This window comes from Poecilia reticulata, chromosome 1 (genome assembly GCF_904066995.2).
Source record: "Poecilia reticulata chromosome 1, P_reticulata-male-v2, whole genome shotgun sequence".
Lineage (NCBI taxonomy): Eukaryota > Metazoa > Chordata > Actinopteri > Cyprinodontiformes > Poeciliidae > Poecilia > Poecilia reticulata.
The window spans coordinates 7,336,635-7,353,943 of record NC_088830.1 but is presented as its reverse complement, the minus strand read 5'-3'; the positions used below and the strand labels follow the sequence as shown (position 1 = coordinate 7,353,943).

At 39.0% G+C, this 17,309-nt stretch overlaps 2 protein-coding genes across 3 annotated transcripts in view; one reads left to right on the top strand and one right to left on the bottom strand.

The window, feature by feature from the left end:
• Nucleotides 1-48: 48 nt before the first annotated feature.
• pvalb7 (parvalbumin 7) overlaps nt 49-17,309 on the bottom strand; it is a 34,905-nt gene continuing 17,644 nt past the window's right edge. Inside the window, exons 1-5 of one of the 2 annotated variants that reach the window (XM_008430007.3) lie at nt 5,790-5,956; nt 3,086-3,154; nt 2,600-2,729; nt 2,380-2,489; nt 49-744 (exon numbers count right to left, since the gene is read on the bottom strand). In XM_008430007.3, coding sequence (XP_008428229.1) covers nt 719-744; nt 2,380-2,489; nt 2,600-2,729; nt 3,086-3,146 — 327 coding nt within the window. In that variant the 5' untranslated portion in view covers nt 3,147-3,154; nt 5,790-5,956 and the 3' untranslated portion in view covers nt 49-718. Of the gene's footprint in view, nt 745-2,379; nt 2,490-2,599; nt 2,730-3,085; nt 3,155-5,789; nt 5,957-17,309 lie in introns of those variants that run through there. The other variant, XM_008429927.3, reaches the window with a different exon arrangement.
• The window catches only part of ncf4 (neutrophil cytosolic factor 4), a 30,293-nt gene continuing 25,675 nt past the window's right edge, over nt 12,692-17,309 (top strand). Inside the window, exons 1-3 of the mRNA XM_008429791.3 lie at nt 12,692-13,158; nt 13,420-13,504; nt 14,343-14,502. Coding sequence (XP_008428013.2) covers nt 13,127-13,158; nt 13,420-13,504; nt 14,343-14,502 — 277 coding nt within the window. The 5' untranslated portion in view covers nt 12,692-13,126. The remainder of the gene's footprint in view (nt 13,159-13,419; nt 13,505-14,342; nt 14,503-17,309) is intronic.

Genomic DNA, 17,309 nt, shown 5'->3' with positions numbered 1-17,309 from the left:
TTTTTTTTGACAGTTACCTTTTATGAGCACCAACAAGTGAAGACACAGTATCTCAAATGTTTTTTTATTATCATTTCATTCTGGTGTCTTCTTTCTTCACAGTTCTCCTTACATACGATTCTTTTTTCTTTTTTTTTTAACCACATCTTCTGATCAGAGTTTGGAAGTGAGGAGGAGGAGGTGGAGGAAGGGACAGAGGAGAGAAGAGGAAGGTCAGGGAGGGTGGAGGAGGAAGAGCAGTGGGAAGAAAGTGATCTGATGCACAAACAGCCAGAAATAAAACCAGCGAAGAAGACAGAATGCACAAAAAGTTGAGCTTAAAGGATGTCTTGAACATCTACACCACCTACAACACTATCACCACCCATTTTCATACCACAAACTATCCTCATTTGTCGTAAGTAATGATTCCTAAATCTGTACAGCATGTTTAGTTAGACCAAAAAAAAAAAAAATATATATATATATATATATATATATATATATATATATGTTAAAAAAAGTGATGAAGGAGACACTGATGCGTGGTGTGATTCTCTTCGGTGTGACTCCCAGGAAGCCCGTCACTGTTAGCGTTTCGAAGAGAACGGGCCTGGCCCGACTCCGTAAGAGGGGTCCGGAGGGAGGCAGATAAGGTGTGGAGGAGGGGGTTTACAAATTAGGGAACGAAGAGACGGAGGAAGAAGAACAGGGGGGGGAATTTCAGATATCCCCCCTTTTACTCATGCACCAAGGCCTCAAACTCTGAAAATGCAGAGAAAGACAAGAAATGGGTCACCTGCACCGCTGCCCTAGTGCACCAACACAACACACTGCAGATCATGAATAAATGATTCCTATGCGTAGCAGCAGGACACTGAAATCGCACCTGAATGTTATAAGTGGGGTTTTCTAAAAGAGTTTTTAGACTGTATGGAGCTGAAAGATGGCGGGAGCATTTTTCCATTGCTTACAAGAAAAAACAGATTCAGATGTGGAAATGTTTTATAAAATAGCAATGAGGCGGAAGCTAGACACCATTTACCAATCGTTTTTATTACGTTATTGCTGTTTCCTAAGCATAACAGGTTATAATTTAACAGTAGCATGGATATTTGTTGATTTTCTTTGTTGAATAAAAGCAGTTGGATCAACTTGTGCAATTCATCTCACATATCTGCCTTAATATCTCCATTAAGTGGAACTGTGGCATTTACTCAATGATATCATATTGTAAGAACATCATGCCAGTCCATGTTTTGTTCAACTGTATTTAAAACCACCACACAGCTTTGCAGCTTTAATTTTAATCAATCTAAATGCTTCATAGCCCTTTTTAAACTGAAGTGCCAAATAAGGGAAAACCAAAGAATCATAGAAAAATACTTTGTAGTGGGAGAAAAGGAATTCAGTGAAAGGTTCTTGACATAAACAATTTTGAAACAATTTGATTAACAATGAATTGCTTTTGATTTTCATACTCCTGTCATGCAGTTTTGTGTTTAGCACTTCACTAATGTGCAAACATGAGTGTCTTTAAATAAACAAGACTCCAGCATAAACTTTGTGTTTCACACAGTAGCCTCTGTAACTGGATCACTGGGCTTCTGCAGAGATGTCAAAACAATCAAAACGTTTAGCATGTATGTAGACTTCCTATATATATATATATATATATATATCGCGGATAGCCATCACTGCTACTAAATTCTCATCCTTAATGTCTTACTAATGACCTGCAGTAACATTATCTAATCTCATGCTGCACTATGCAGATGCTCTGTCTGCGCTGACGACTTGCCTGAGCATGCTGAATGTTTGGAGCGACTGACATGGCAGTCACTCCAATGTTTTCAGTTTGATTCATCTAAGAACCATTTGACCGCATGGAGGCCCGAACAAGCTGCACACTGAGTAGTGAGCATTTAGCCCAACATGGTGGAACAACCATTAAGCTTTACGTGTATGATAGGATTTTATATTTTACAAAATATACTTTATGAACCTAAAACACAGTTTTAGTTGGACCAACATACATGCCAAAATATGAAACAATGTGATCACAGCTTGAAACTGGTCCTTGTTGTATTTTTATTGGGTTTTTTTCATATAGTGCTATGTTTAATTACATTCTCTTTTAATGTAAAAACCATTTTGTGGCTTCCTTTGAAGCCGTTTGTTGTCATAATGTCGGATTTCTAAACATTTCATCAAGAATGATTTAAGAAGCTGCCTTAAAGCTTAGAACATTATAATTCATTGCATCTGAATTACAAATCTGAATCCATTAGCCACTTCAAATCTAAGAAAAAAATCTCTTGTGCTTTGAAGAACCCCACTTTGTTGTATCACTCTATTCCTTTCCCAGTAATAAAATGTGTGACGTCTTTCTCTTCTCACCATCAATGCCAATTTTTCCATCTCCATCTTTGTCTGCGGCTGTGATGAACGCTTTCGTCTCAGCATCCGTCAGGTCCCTGCCGTCCTTTGAAAATCCCTTCAGCACAAACCTGAGGCAAAAAGACGTTATTCCAAACAACAATCGCACACAAAGTGCGTAATACATGTTAATATCTTGTGTGCGTCTCATTTCAAAACAGCCTTCGTGTTTGGATCTCACTTGAGCTCCTCTTCCTCTATGAATCCGCTACCGTCCACATCCAGAACCTGGAAGACCTTTTTGACGTTTTCAGCTGACATGGCCTTCATTCCCACCATCTCAAAGAACTTCTTTGGGTCAAAGGTTTCCGCTAGGAAAGTTGAAGGAAAAGACACATTGAGTTTTTAGAGTGTCTGGATTGGCTGCATCCTTTGGAAGAGGCTTTTCAACCCTCTCGCGATCTTAGAGCGACGCTCAGGAAAAGCGTGGCAGATGTCACTGTCGGACAGCAGGAAAGCGGGGTTGATCGTCAGACCATCAGTTCCCAAAACCACACACAAAAATACTTGTAAAAGCGCATGCGGGCTCAGTGCGACGCCCGCCAGACCGCACCACAGGATGAAAAGCTTGTAGGGTCCAAACGACCCCATTTCTTAAGATCGTGGGAGGGTTAAAACAGTATTCTGATCAACACTTTTATCTGGAGAGAATAAAACGGTAACAAACCTGAAAAGGCATCAAGGGCTTTCTTGATCTCTTCAGGTTTTAAAAGATCTGTCATTACCATTCTGCCGGCTGGAGAGAGGAGAGGAGAGGACGTTTAGGGTATAATTCAGGCTGAATTTTTGAAAACTTTCCTAAACTGCATGTTTTTAGCATAAGTGACACAGAAAGAAAGGAACACTCCAGCTCTTCACAACAAAAATGAGACATGTTGGTTAGAACGCTGTCCTTTCCACATGTTTTGAAAATAAAAATAAAAAGACAAGTTTTTCCATTCCGCTGCAGTAACCTTCAGCTGCCAATAGGTGTCACAAGCCATTAGAGGGAGTTCTTGCTTCTTGATCGGGGTAATGTTGATGAATTTATCTGGTCTGTCTCAAACAACTGAGTCTTTACGTCCTCAGAGACCAGAAACACGCGTCTCTGTGCTTTCTCACTCACTATGGAGTCTTGGGAAACATATTTAGGCCTGACACACACAAGTGTCTCTGTTGGGGACATGTCAACAGTCCCTCTGCAAGCTGGACTATCTGGAGTCCAACAAACTGTCTCCCCTTCCTGACCAAATGACAGAGTGACAGAATAAGCACAGCCTTCCTCTTTCTCTCCCTCCTGTTTTCTTGTTCTCAACTTTCTTGACACCTATCATGTTTCTGACTTTTGGCACCAAAAGCCAATTAGTGGGGATCCATTTGTGCATTCGGACACATCTAGAAATGTAATGCTTTTTAAAAAGAAAATTGTAATAATTATTATTTGCAAATGTCTTGTAAATAGAACGTCATTGTAGGCCAGACAGTTCAGACCAAAAACTTCAGCTAATTTCACCTGGAGGGAACTTTTACCAAAACAGTGTGAGGTTGCGCTGGATCTTCATGTGCTGTCAGGGTGTGTGAAGGTAAACACACTGGAAAAAATACCAAGCTGGGCTGGACACGTTCTGTGGTCAGCAACTCAAAAAAGTTAGAAAACTGTGGAAAAAAATTATTAAAAACAACACGTTTAATTCTTATGTTTGAAATTGTCCGCAGGGAAACTGGCTGAAATAAAAACGTAATCATGTTTCTTAGGAATTTTGTTTATTTTTTACATTCTGGAGCGTTAACATGAAATGTTTATGTTGAGTCAATGGAGGAAATCTAAAAGAACAACTCTTCAGGTTTACAAGCTAAACTGGTTGTATTGAGCGTCTGAAAACACTGACCACTTTTACATTTCTTTTTCACTTATGGGTGAATGAAGATCAATTTACATCTTTAAATTGATCTTTAAGATGTAAATTTGTTCAAGTGTTCATGCAACATTTGTTCATGTAACATGAACAAACTTCTGAAATCAAACGTTAAGATCAAAATATACACTATTTGGCATTGCTAAAACCATTTGTGTTCCACACACAAAATACACAAAACTACAAAAAAGAGAAGAAAAACTAAAATTTTTAAATTAATCTCAGAAATTTTCCAGAAAAAATAATCTTAAAGTTTCAGAGTTCTTATTTTCAGAAATGTACTTGTTCTGTCTACAATGGTTAAAACAACAACAACAAAAAAACGACATGACAGTGTATTAGAATAAACAAAACAGACCTGAATAAGATACACAATTTCTGCTGATTACTCTTAGGAAGAAAACAGAATTTTGTTCTCTCTGGGCTAAAGAGGAAAACACCAGCTGACCTAAAGCATTTAAAGGAATTCCAGTCCACATTATACTTGCATAGCAAAATCATTACTTCATACTTAAATGGTTCAATTGGCCTGCCTGGTGTTCGGTCCTGCCAGCCATCTAAAGCATTTAGCAGTGAAGACCCTGAACCTTCAAGCAGCTGAAATCCAATATTAGGCAAGAAATAGAAAGCAGCTCACTGCTAACCTACAGCCTTTGTCTTAAAGAAGATATACGTCAGCTCCTTTTGAGATGCAAAAATTACAAAGTATTGACAAAGCATATTTATTAGGATGTATTTTAAATGAGTTCCAACAGAAACTACAGTTTATCAAAAGAAGAGAGTGTCCACGTCTGGGGACCACTAAAGAAATTGTTCTTTCTCCTTTTGTTTTCGGCTTTCAGGTTGTTTTTAAGTTTAACAAAATGAGACAATTGCTGTGATAAAATAGCCGGAAGCCGAGATCCAAGTGTGATGGCTCTGCGAGGAAACACCTTCCACTGGTGACCTTTGAACCAAAGTAAAACCCACTGGAGAAAAACGTCCACCTGACATCACCATAGCAACAGGTGGTTCTTGTTTTCAGGAAAAGATCAAACCGACATAACAGCGTGTATGAGATGTTGACGGGACAATTTTACAAATCCAGTCTCAACAAAGATTTTAAAGTAGCTGATTTAAAAAAGACTTATTTGTCCTTTTCCACAGAAGAATGGCGTGATGCCGCCATTGTGGATACCTGACTCCATTTGTGTCTCATTCAAGACTAGTAATCAATGCGTTGCTCCACTTGTATCACTTGTAAGGTTCGATTAAGCTGTGCTGCCTTACAGTTGTTAAATAAGCCGTGCTAACAGACTTTGTAGCACCTGAATCAGCTGCAGTATCTCACATTGCTTTTGTTGATCATTATTGTTTCATGCCTTGTTTTCGACGGCCTTCATCCCGGCTCGGTACTTTACTGATTTCTGACTTTCTTTTTCATTTTTTGGCCTTCAAACAGTTGTGTTACTGCATTTAATATATGGCGAGTCTTACCTGAATGAATAGATGGCTAGCTGCAGAGGAAAAGAATACAAGAGGACAGGTGATGGATGGATGGAAGAATGGATGAATGGATGGACAGAGGGAGACGGGAGAAGACAGAATGCCTGGAGATGGAGGATAAGATGAACAAGTGGAGGGACGGAGGACACAATAAGACTTTTATAGCTGCCTCTGAACACATACACAGTGGTCGCGGGCACCAGGCTCATCCCCACCTCTCTATTTTCAGAAGAGGGGTTTGTCAAGACATGACGCAAACACTGGTGGCCTATTAATAATACCTCTTTATCTTACTTCAGCTGGACCTCATCTCCACCAAGGAGACAGACGTTTTTGCTATTTACCTGCTGCGATATATTCGGATTGAGTCATTTTGAGGCAACCTTGAACAGACTAAGCGTTCCTCATAAATGGGATGTTACCTAGGTTACAACGATATTAATAGCCTTGGTAGTAATAACAACAACAAAAAAACAATGTTTTTTTAATGCCGTGATTTAAGATCAAGATCAAGTGCAAACGTTACCTTGAATTCATCCTGACAAACTTACAGTCACTGTAAATAGAAAGCTCAGCCTGTGTGGCTCTGATGTACCGGGCTGTGAATAAGCAGCTTCTGTTTTTCTCTTTGTCGTTTAAAGGGGCAGTATTAAGTAAAATCAACTTTTTTTGAGCTTTACATCATGTTACAATGTTATTCCATCATCAAAAACATATCTTGAGTGTTTTCTTGATTTTTTCATGCATGTTTGAGAAATCATTTAATCTCCATGGTAACCATTCAGCTGTGCAAAATGCCTGGGTGGGCCTAGCCCCGCCTTCGAGGTCAAAGATCCTCCTTGGAGCTGCATTTTACAAGCTTCAGAGGTTCCACCTCACAGAGCAGCTCCTCCCCAAGAACCCCCAATTCAGCTCCTTCAGACCAGCCAGCAGCAATTAGCAAACACCTGATGGAACTGAGCATCTAATAAACTCATTATACAAGTTACTTCTCAGTGCAACGCTGGTAAAAACGTTGTCAAAGGGTTAGTAGAGGAGCCGTATTCTGACGACTTCCTGAAGGTGGACTTTCAGAAAGACCAAGAGTTTTTAAAGAGACAGAGACCCAATTTCAAAGCGTTACATTACGAAGTCATTTTTCTTTTAAGTCATATTTGATATATATATATATCACATTTTTATGACATTTGAAGGTAACAGGTTATTATGATTATGCTATGAAATGGCACTATGTGGCTGGAAAATACATAATACTGCCCTTTGAAATGTAGATAATAAGATTAATTAGAATATGAGATAAATATATGCAGAGTTAATACAAAAAGTAGTTTCCAAATGTTTTCAAGAACTATTCAAATCAACCTACTCTATGTCTAAACATAATTGCCCCCTAATTCTAATAGATTTGGGATGTGGCCATGTGCTGCCTCTGCTATTCTTGGTGGCAACAACAGCCATCAATCATTTGCAAAAATTGGCAAAACAGATAAAATAAAGTCTCTTTTTTTTTGGGCCAATCTAATTTTTGAATGAGTTTGATGACGTACTGTTTGAATACTTCGGGCCTGGAACGTTTGAGACGGATCACCAGGATTCCATATTTGCTCCATTTGTTGATAATATGTCGCACTGCGGTTCACTGAAGTCCCAATGCCTTAGAAGTTACATTTTAATCCTTAGATGCCTTTGTGTCTTTTGTGTTCCTGAATGCCTTTAGATCAGCATATGACATCTTGTTTTTTGAGACCTTCAACCTGCTTCATGTTGTCAGAAGACGGTAAGAAATAAACATAAATGTGACTCGACAGTAAAAACCAGAAGACAAATACTTTGCCACATCACTGTATTTTTTAACCATGTAGATTTAAAACCAACTTCAAGTATGCAGTCTCAAACGCTACTGACTCTAAGACACTGTGCTGTTAGTAAGGATGAAGCCAAAATGGACTCAATAAACATACAACTATATACGTACACGACAAGAAGCCCAGATAGATAAAATCATGGACCAAAGGTGTGTTTTTTAATCATGACTGTAAATGTGCTAAACTTGTGTTTCACAAACGTACAAGCTAGTTATCAGAGACGTCTACTGTCACAAAATGTCAGGAAATTACAGAAGCTTCCAGGTTTGAATGACTTTATTTCAAAACTGGTCGCTTAGTTTGAGCAACAGCTTGCATTTCTCAAGTCTGTCTCAACATTTGCAAGAAACTAGGACAGCATTGCTTTAGTTCCACATCAGAGCCGGTCAGTAGCTTTTCTACTGGTTTAAAATGTTAAAGGTTCATCCAAAATTCACTTATTTATTGTTAAAGTCACTTTCTTCACTCTTTTGAGCAGAACATGTTTTACAAACTCATTAGAAACTTAAATCAGGTTTGATTTTATTCTTACTTGATAAAATGTTTGAATTACTCAAAAAGGTACCTATAAGCTTTGTCCATCATATATTTTGTATATTTTGAAGTATGACATCAAGATTTAAATAATAAAAAAAAACACAACTATACAAATTTTGTATACAAATATTTCCAAATAACATGCAGTACAACCAGTTATCCCCAGATGTCACCTGAGCAGAAAATGGATTACCAGTGTGTGAAATTTAATCTCGGCATTAACACAACTAGTAATTATTCACTTCACAGATCTGACTTTTATGAAAGAGAAACAAAATAAAAACCCACCATTAGTGAAATAAATCCTGTTTCAATAAAAAAATGTGGATAAAGACGCTTTGGAAAGCCCATCATGACAAATCGTTGTGGCAGTATCATACTGTGGGGTCTATCAACCAAAATCCCCCCCAAAAATTATTAGCTTTGTTTTCTGAAAGGTGAATGTTCAAGGAATAAAAAATATATATTTTCCATCTGCTCTTTATGTTTAGCAGAGTCCTTTGTGAAAAAATACCCTCGTTTCTATATAGAAAACCAAAAAGTAAAAATGAGCTTTGTCTAAACTTTACATATAACAATAAATGTCCATGTCTATTTATGTCCCGGACTAACCCCCGGTTCTGCCAGGCTCTTGTCCCAGGACTCTCTTAGGTTTCCTGTCTATTGAATTACTGCTCTTCAGCACTTTCCAGCATTGTAAGAAAATGTGAATGGGAGGGGCGAGGCGGCGAGGACGACATGCTGGGAGGATTTGTAGCGGGGGAGAAAGGATCAAGGCGAGAAGGCAGCGCGGGGTCAAAGGACCCCAACAGATAGGTCAGGGTAAACCTGACGAGAAGGACGCAGCCAAGAAGCTACGATAAAAGTGGTGATCATCGTGAAAACTTAAAGGGGAAAAAGTAAGAAAATAACCCTGAAGGTTGAAGCGACAATGAGAAATGATTATGAGCTGTGGGAGTGCACTGCTGGGGGATAAAAGATAGAAAGTGTGACCGGCAGATCAAACTAAAATTAGAGAGAAAGTGAGAGGAACAGTGACAGACGGACGAGAGAGCGGCTGAAAGGAATTGAATGTGTTTTTAATGACCAATGTGCTGCTCAGCAACAGGTGGCGCATTAGGTCAGCCATGACAGGAGCAGCCCTGAGCCAAGGCTCTGTGAAGGCATGTGTGTTTGTGTGTGTGTGTGTGTGTATTTGTGTGTGTGTGTGTGTGTGTGTGTGTGTGTGCGTGCGTGTGTGCGTGCGTGCGTGCGTGTGTTGTGTTAGCGACATTAGAGGGGTATCCCTTGTCCGCTTATAGTCAAAGATTAGCAGATATTAGCCCTAAAAATAAATGCAGGGGGAACCCGCTGGCGTCTGGCTCACAGATGAGAGGAGCATTTAGACTGTGAGATCTGCGCTCCAACAGAGGAAACCAAACTTTTACAGATATAAACAGCAACTTTTACCTGTGACAAATTACTGCCATGTTTGTGCATGAAGCTAAAATTATATACACTTAAACAGAAACACATGTAACAATGTTTTCCAGTGTCTAAAACTGGATGGTATTGAATTTTTGGTCAGTCCAGACGTCACATCAACATTCCTCTATAAAACCATTCAGACACATTCTTAAAAGCCCTGAGAAGCAGCTCCTATGATGAGCTCAGCAGACTCACAGCTCCACCAGGTATTTGCTAATTGCTGCTGGCTAGTCTGAAGGAGCTGAGTGGGGGAGTCGTAGGAGAGCACCGCTTTCAGCCAGAAGCTCGCCGTGCAGACCGCGGCCCTGACTGCGGCGCTTAGTGGGAGAAAGCGTTCAGGCGACCCCTGAATGGTCGCCATGGAGATTCAAGTATGAAAGAAACAAAGCAACACTCCAGGTACGTTTTTGATGAGGGAATAACTTTATGACGTGATGGAAAGCTGATAAACGTTGATTTTACATCACACTGCCCCTTTAAAGAGTTTTTAAAAATTGTGAAAGAAGTTTTTCACTTCTACTTTTAACATGGTCTCCATTTGTCTGATGTTTAACATTTCAAACTGTTTTGGAAATATTTTGAGAATGTTTTTGATTCAGCCATCATGTTTACCCCACGTCTCCCCCAGCGTCCGTCAGAGAACAGAGAAGTTCTCATCTCCAGCTCTTCCTCTTCCTGCCGCTCTTCTAGTGTTCCCATGGAAACCAGCTGTCAACATGGCCAACACAACCCAGGCGCTTGTTGAGGCTTTCTGTCAGTCTTGCTTCTTCTATTTCCGTTTACGTGTTTGGTGTGTGTGTGTGTGTGTGTGTGTGTGTGTGTGTGTGTGCGTGTGTGTGTGTGTGTGTGTGTGTGTGTGTGTGTGTGTGTGTGTGTGTGTGTGTGTGCGTGTGTGTGCGTGCGTGTGCGTGTGTGTGTGTGTGTGTGTGTGCGTGTGTGTGTGTCATCTTAATTACTTATTAGATTTCACCAGCAGACATTTTTTGAAAACACACACACTCACCACAATGTCCATTCACAATCCCCAAATTCTCTCTCACACACACACGCACACACGAACACACACACACAGCAAATCACAGAAGCACAACAGACTTCAGCAGCTGGCCTGACCTTGAAGATAAATACAACCTCAAAAAATGTTTCTGCAATTTATGGCTGGCGATGGCCTGACATGCGATCAGCCTTTCAGCCCATCCATCTCAGGCAACGTGAAAATAGATACGGAGTCAACAAGCGCTTCATTCACACTCACACACACTTTTATGCACAGTCACAGTCACTCACAGCCAGTTTCAGTCAAGCAAATTTTTATATTTATTTATTTATTTTTTTCTCTCACAAGCACTTTTTTCATGTAGGATAAATGATTGGACACTCACTCTGACATCAGCCTCTTAAACAAATATGAAGACTTTAAAGTGAGTGGAAATAAGTCTCAGTCGGGTAGAAAGAAGAAGTGAAAACGAGCCGGTTAGCACGCCCAGAACACGTCTGTTTAGACAAGCTGGTAGTGATGAAGTTCTGCTGCTCTGCAGCTTTAAAAAAGCAAAAAAAAAAACACTGATAGTTCAATTTTTAGGTCTTAGCAGAGCTGATGTCACTGAATGAGATCAAGCAACCAAAATCAGCAACCGTTTCACCTCAGATGCCAAATCACCGGTTCTACTGAACATCTGCCTTCGGCATTTCAGCAGCTCTGCTGACATCTAGTGTCAGGAGCGTCTGCTTGTCCGACTGTCACCACATTTCAGTTGTTTCACTTTTAAATCTCTGTTTTTTCTGGTGTCAACAGGGGACAAACAGAGGTCAGAGGTCAACACTGGATCAATTCAGATTGAAATAGTGGATTCAGGAAGTGTGTGTGTGTGCGTTCGTGCGTGCGCGCGTATGCGTGCGTGTGTGTGTGTTTCCCTTCAGATGAGGAGAAAAAAAAAGTGGAAATATGAGGTTTCAAAGAAAACACTGACGTTGGATAGAGAAGTTCCAAAAAGTGACTCCTGTGTTTTTAGCTTTTCAATCTGCAGAACTAAGTTAGAGCTTGGGTTCTGGGTTAGATACCAACTTATCACCTTTAGTTTTGAAATCTGTAGTTATAACAACACTACATCTACTTCTACTTCTTTGTTTGCCTCTCCACTCGTCTTCAACACTCTGGAACCTTGATTTCAAAACAAAATGTAAAATCGACTCTCATCTCAAAACATCTACAACGGTCAGATTTTTTTTTTGTCCTCAGTCCAGGTCAGACAGACCCGGTTGATGCTGTCTCAGGTTCAGCAGTGGCAGGATGTGCATCAGTTGCAGCCCGTATTTGTGCAGTGGCTCCTGCACCAGTAGCTGTGTTTCCGTTACAAATGTGCACAAAACTTTGTCGATAATCCACTAAAACACAGTTTCGCAATTTGGGTCTTTGTATTACATAAGAGACGCAATTAAAATCACAATTGTGTACATTTGTTCGTTAAGTCACCTTAATCCACGACCCTCCAACCACTTCCTGTCGTCTTCTTCGTGGTTTTCACCAGTAGTAACCATCCGGTTGTTGTTTTCATTCTTGTTTTGCAAAATAAACCAATTTCGAGGCCAAAAGCAAATAAAGCAAAAGCACATCATCCTAGCATCAAAACTTTTTCTTTTTAATCAAAAAACTTTTTTTGACTAATTTGGCGAGTTTCTCTTATGCGAATTTATTTTCGAAATGTCCAATTACACAATTATATAGTCAATGTACGCAGCTACTCACTCCAGCGGTGATCTGTCAATTGTGGATCTCCTCTAAACTCTTGAACAATTTTTCTACTGCACATTTTCCTTCCAGTTAACTTTAAATATTCTGTAAACAGCCAAATTCTTAAGAAATATTTTCAGTGGCTTATCGGTTACTGACTGCTGGAAAACTTTCAACGCAGGACTCCTTCTTGCGGTTGTTTAAGCCACGACAAGACAATAATATGCCATTTCTAAATTTAAAAAAGCATTTTCATTTGTCTTATGCAAAGTCCAGGTTATCGGGTTATCGGGATTTTGTTCGTTTTCGTTCGCTGTTCATTTTCAATCCAAAATGAACAGAAATAAACCTCCGGCAGGCCACAATGAAGGTGTCAGCTGATACTGAGTAATAAATGAAATGTTTGATATTCTTCACATGCGCCAGTATTTACATCCTCGCTATGAATGACTGTTTGGTGACTTTTCCCCGCCCTCGCAGCCAGGCGGAACTGCAGAACACCGGATCCTCTCATGAATCTTTTTTTTTTAGGGAACTTTCGCTTCCTGACTCTTGCCCGTTTCCGCACTGTTGCGCCTCTTAAGCCACCAGATGCCCGAAGCGTCTCTCAGCCCTTTGACGTGTGAGCGATTTATTCATTTCTAGCTCTCCTAACAGGCGCTTCTCCTCCGGATCGGAGTCCCAGATTGTTTCCTCTTGTGTCCGGAACCGCCAACTGTGATCAAAACATGTCTCAGCCGCAGCAGCTACGGGACGAGAGGTGAGTGTGCGCAAAAACTGGTGGTGAGAGCAGACAGTTCAGTTCACCTGAAGTCTGAAGAGGTAATGAAAGTTTGTGACAAAAGTTTTTTTCTTTGCAATGTTTGCATTGTTTTGTGCTGGAAACGATTAAGAATTTAATTCAAATTCAGCCTTTTTTTTTGGGATGCAAATAAAACTGGTTTTTAATAAGAACAACAACAACAAAAAAAAAAGCGGAGAAGTGAACATTGTAGCTGATCACGTCTTTCCATTTTATCAGTGACTTTGACCAGCTGCCAGACAACATCCCCATCAGCGCCACCATCGCTGACATCGAGGAGAAAAAAGGTTTTATTGATTACTTTGTAAGTTTTAACGGATTTATTGTCATAAATCATTCACGAAAACAAACCTGGGTGGTTTAAACGTGACACTTGACACATCCTTGACACTTGTAAAAGTTGCATGCTACTATTGGTTGTAATCATTATAAACAGTTACTATAACTTATTTTAATAACCAGAAACAATAAGATTAAGTAAAATATAAATTAATGAATCAACTTGTATTTTGAAGAACTTTTCACATGACTTCAGAGTTTGAGATTAGCTTGCATAAACAGCAGTAATAATATATTATTTTCATGCATAAACAGCAGTAATAATATATTATTTTCATGCAGCATTAAACGCAAGACTGCCAACAGCTGGGAGAAAAAATATGACAAAACCAAAAATTGTATTTTTCAATTTGAGAAGCGAGAAGAAATAAAAGATTATCCTGACAGACTGTTTATGAATATAACTGTTTATAACACTATGTTTAATGTATTTCTTAAATGCATGTTTTTTATATGTCCATATTATCTTATTTTTATTCTCTGTGATAAAAAAAAGCCTTTACTGTCCTTGAATTGGAGAAAATACCCAACGATTCCAGTGTTCTTTCACTACCATGTATTTGTGTTACAAAGTCTATTTGTTTCTATGATTAGTATAATTCTCAAACAAATTAGGTAATACATTAAAAATGTAATTTAAATGTAGGTCTCTAGTAAACTGTACAAAAACAAAAATAGAAAAAGTTGGGTTAACTGAAGAATGAGAAAACTCCTCCTTCATTCTGGGGCCTACTCTGCATGCAGCGTTTAAAATGCTTTTAGTGCCAAAGTGATGTGTTTTTCTGTTTCTGTTTCCCACCTAGAGGTTTGTGGTGGAGGTGAAGACAAAGGGAGGCAGTAAATATCTGATCTATCGGCGCTACAGAGAGTTTTTCAGCCTCCACCAAAGCCTGGAGAGCAAATACTCCCCTGACGACCCGGACCGGCCCGGGCCCAACAGCTGCGTCCTGCCTCCTCTTCCAGGTCAGCTGATAGACAGACACACAGCTCATCAGGGTGTCACATCCCACGTTGCTCAGATACGCGTCTGTCCCGGGTTATAATTAAGTCTTTATTATTGTCAAATCAGACTAATGTCCCTGAGAAATCCCTAACATGAGGGTTTTTTTTCTAGTCGTGATTCTTTCTCCCATGTCAGACAGAATCTACACAAAAAAAATGGGTGGAATTTTTTAAGCTAAAAAAACTTAAGCCTGAATTTTAGTTCAGATCAGTTACAGAACAGCAGTTCATGGTGAGCGTTTGATTTATTTTGAGAACTGATCAAATCTACCAAGGCGTCTGGTTATAAGGCAACTAAACCCATTTCCTCTGAGGTCATTCATTTTTTTCACCTTATTTGACTGTTTGTTTTAATCAAATATTTCCTTTGAATTTACGAGCTCGTGTTCTGTGTGGATGCAGAGAAACGTTTGAGCCATAAAAGTAGCTTGTACTTATTTCAGAAAAAAGAGCAACATTAAAACGTTTATCAATATGACCAACAGGGACTGGAATGGACAGATTTCATAGTTGAAGAAATGCAGCGATTCATTTTAGCTAATTGTGCTGTAAAAAAAACAACAAAAAAAAAACATCTTTATTCAAACATTGTATTTGAACCAGCTGCAACTCAAAATCACCTAGAGTTCTTCAAGTTAAGCTAAGTTAAGTTGAGCTGAGCTGAGCTAAACTAAGCTAAGCTAAGCTAAGCTAAGCTATGTTAAGCTAAGCTATGTTAATGTTATCTGTGTATCACATCTCAGCAGCATGGCTGTTCAAAGTTCTTCACATGATAAAAACGACATACAGTCACCAGCTAACAACCAAACATTGCATTTCTCATCTACCATAATGTAATAAAGCATCTTGTGATGTCATCGATGTAAATACACACAGAGCGGTATTTTATTGTGGGGTTTTAAACGTGTTTAGCTTTCTAGCAGTCCAGCAGTGCAACACGGCCGACATGTCATTCATATTTCCTTTGGATATTTTTGCACTTAGTGTGCGTAACGAAGCAGACTCTCTCAGATATGATAATTATTGGAGCACCGATTGCAGTTTTCTGGCCGATCACCAATCTTTAAAACACCTTTGTTGTTCAGTCTGATTTTTTTTGCAATACTGATGTTTTTTTGGTAACACTTTATTTGAAGGGGGGTGAATAAGACTGACATGACACTGTCATAAACTGATATAAATTTGTTATAAAAGTATTACTGATTGCACTTTAAAAATCTGGTAACTTTATGTTATTAAAGGTAAAGTTTAAACAGTAATGATTTCTTGGTTAATGTCAAGTTGTCATGACAAAGACATTTTGAATAATGTCAACTTTGTATTAAAAGTGTCATAATTTACCAAATTACGCTTTATGACAGCAGTCATAAATATTCATGAAGGCTTATTCATTTTCATGACATGTGTTATGTCATGTTTATGAAAGTGTCATGACAGTCTTATTCACCCCCCTTCAAATAAAGTGTTACCGATTTTTTCTTTTTAGTCTGAAAAGTGACTAAACATGATGACTAAGGTGACCTGATTCCTGTCACTCAGTCCTCTCTCCTGGCAGAGCAAAAGGCAACAGTGGCTGAATTTTAGACCTTTGTGATCAGTTTTAGATGTAAGTATCGACCAATCAGATCACCAGTTACATTTCCTAGAAATGTACTGTCTGTTCACTTTAATGTAACAGCTATGCTATGAAGGATTGAATATATTACACAAGAACAGATAAATATGATTATGTTTTACTGCCAGTGGCAAGATGCAGAATAAAGTTCTCTGCGGTGAGGATAATCCATCCTCAAAGTCCAGAACACCAGGGAAGTTTTCATCGATCCTCCCACTGCAGATTTCTCAGAAAACGCTATAAAAGAAACATTTTCCCAGAATATGAGTCAAGAACACACATCAACAACTCCCAAAACACACACACACACGCACGCACACGCACGCACGCACGCACGCACACTCGCCTCATGATTGACCTTGTAAGTTAACAACTAGCATCATTATTTATCATGGTTTTTTTTCTTTACAGCAGGATTCATTTATTTTGATTTGTTTGAAAACTTTCCATATTTTACTTCATTATTCATTGAATCCGTTTGACTGTATGGACACGTTTTTGGAAAAAAAAGCAGCAAAAATTCCTAACAATTTAATGAAAACATTTTCTTCCATTAGCAGTGGCTAATGGAACAAAAAAATTTACTACTGTTTGTGTGGAGAAGAAAAGAAGAAGTGTAATCAGTGCGGTGGCTCTAATTTCTGGTTTCACCGTCGCCGTGGTGATTTTCTGCCGCTGGCCAAACAAAGAGGAAACGCTTCACCGCGCTACTAAAGCCCCGCCGCTCTCTAACCTTTACATTAAAATGTTTATCCATTACGCTTTCTGTGTACAGAGACAAATAGATTTTATAAAAAGTCTTTCTCACCGCAGCATCAAAACATCATGAACGCAAATTTAAAAGCAGATGAAGCCATTAGTTGTGTTTAACGCTTTGTGTCACTATTTGTAAATCAAATATATCCATTTAAATCCTCACCTGAAACATAAACTGGGATTTAGAAGTTTAGTTTTTCAACCAGGACAAACTTAAAGCTCTCACATTTTACCATCTTGGGAGGCTGTTTGCAGTAGAAAGAAGCTACAATAGCAAAAAATAAAAAGAAGAATTGTGGCTAAATTTGTCAGAAAAGCATCACCCACCTCTGCTGCTCCAACCTAAAACTTTCTCCTGCAAATTCTGCATGAAGTTTCTTCACTGGAAAACAGAGAA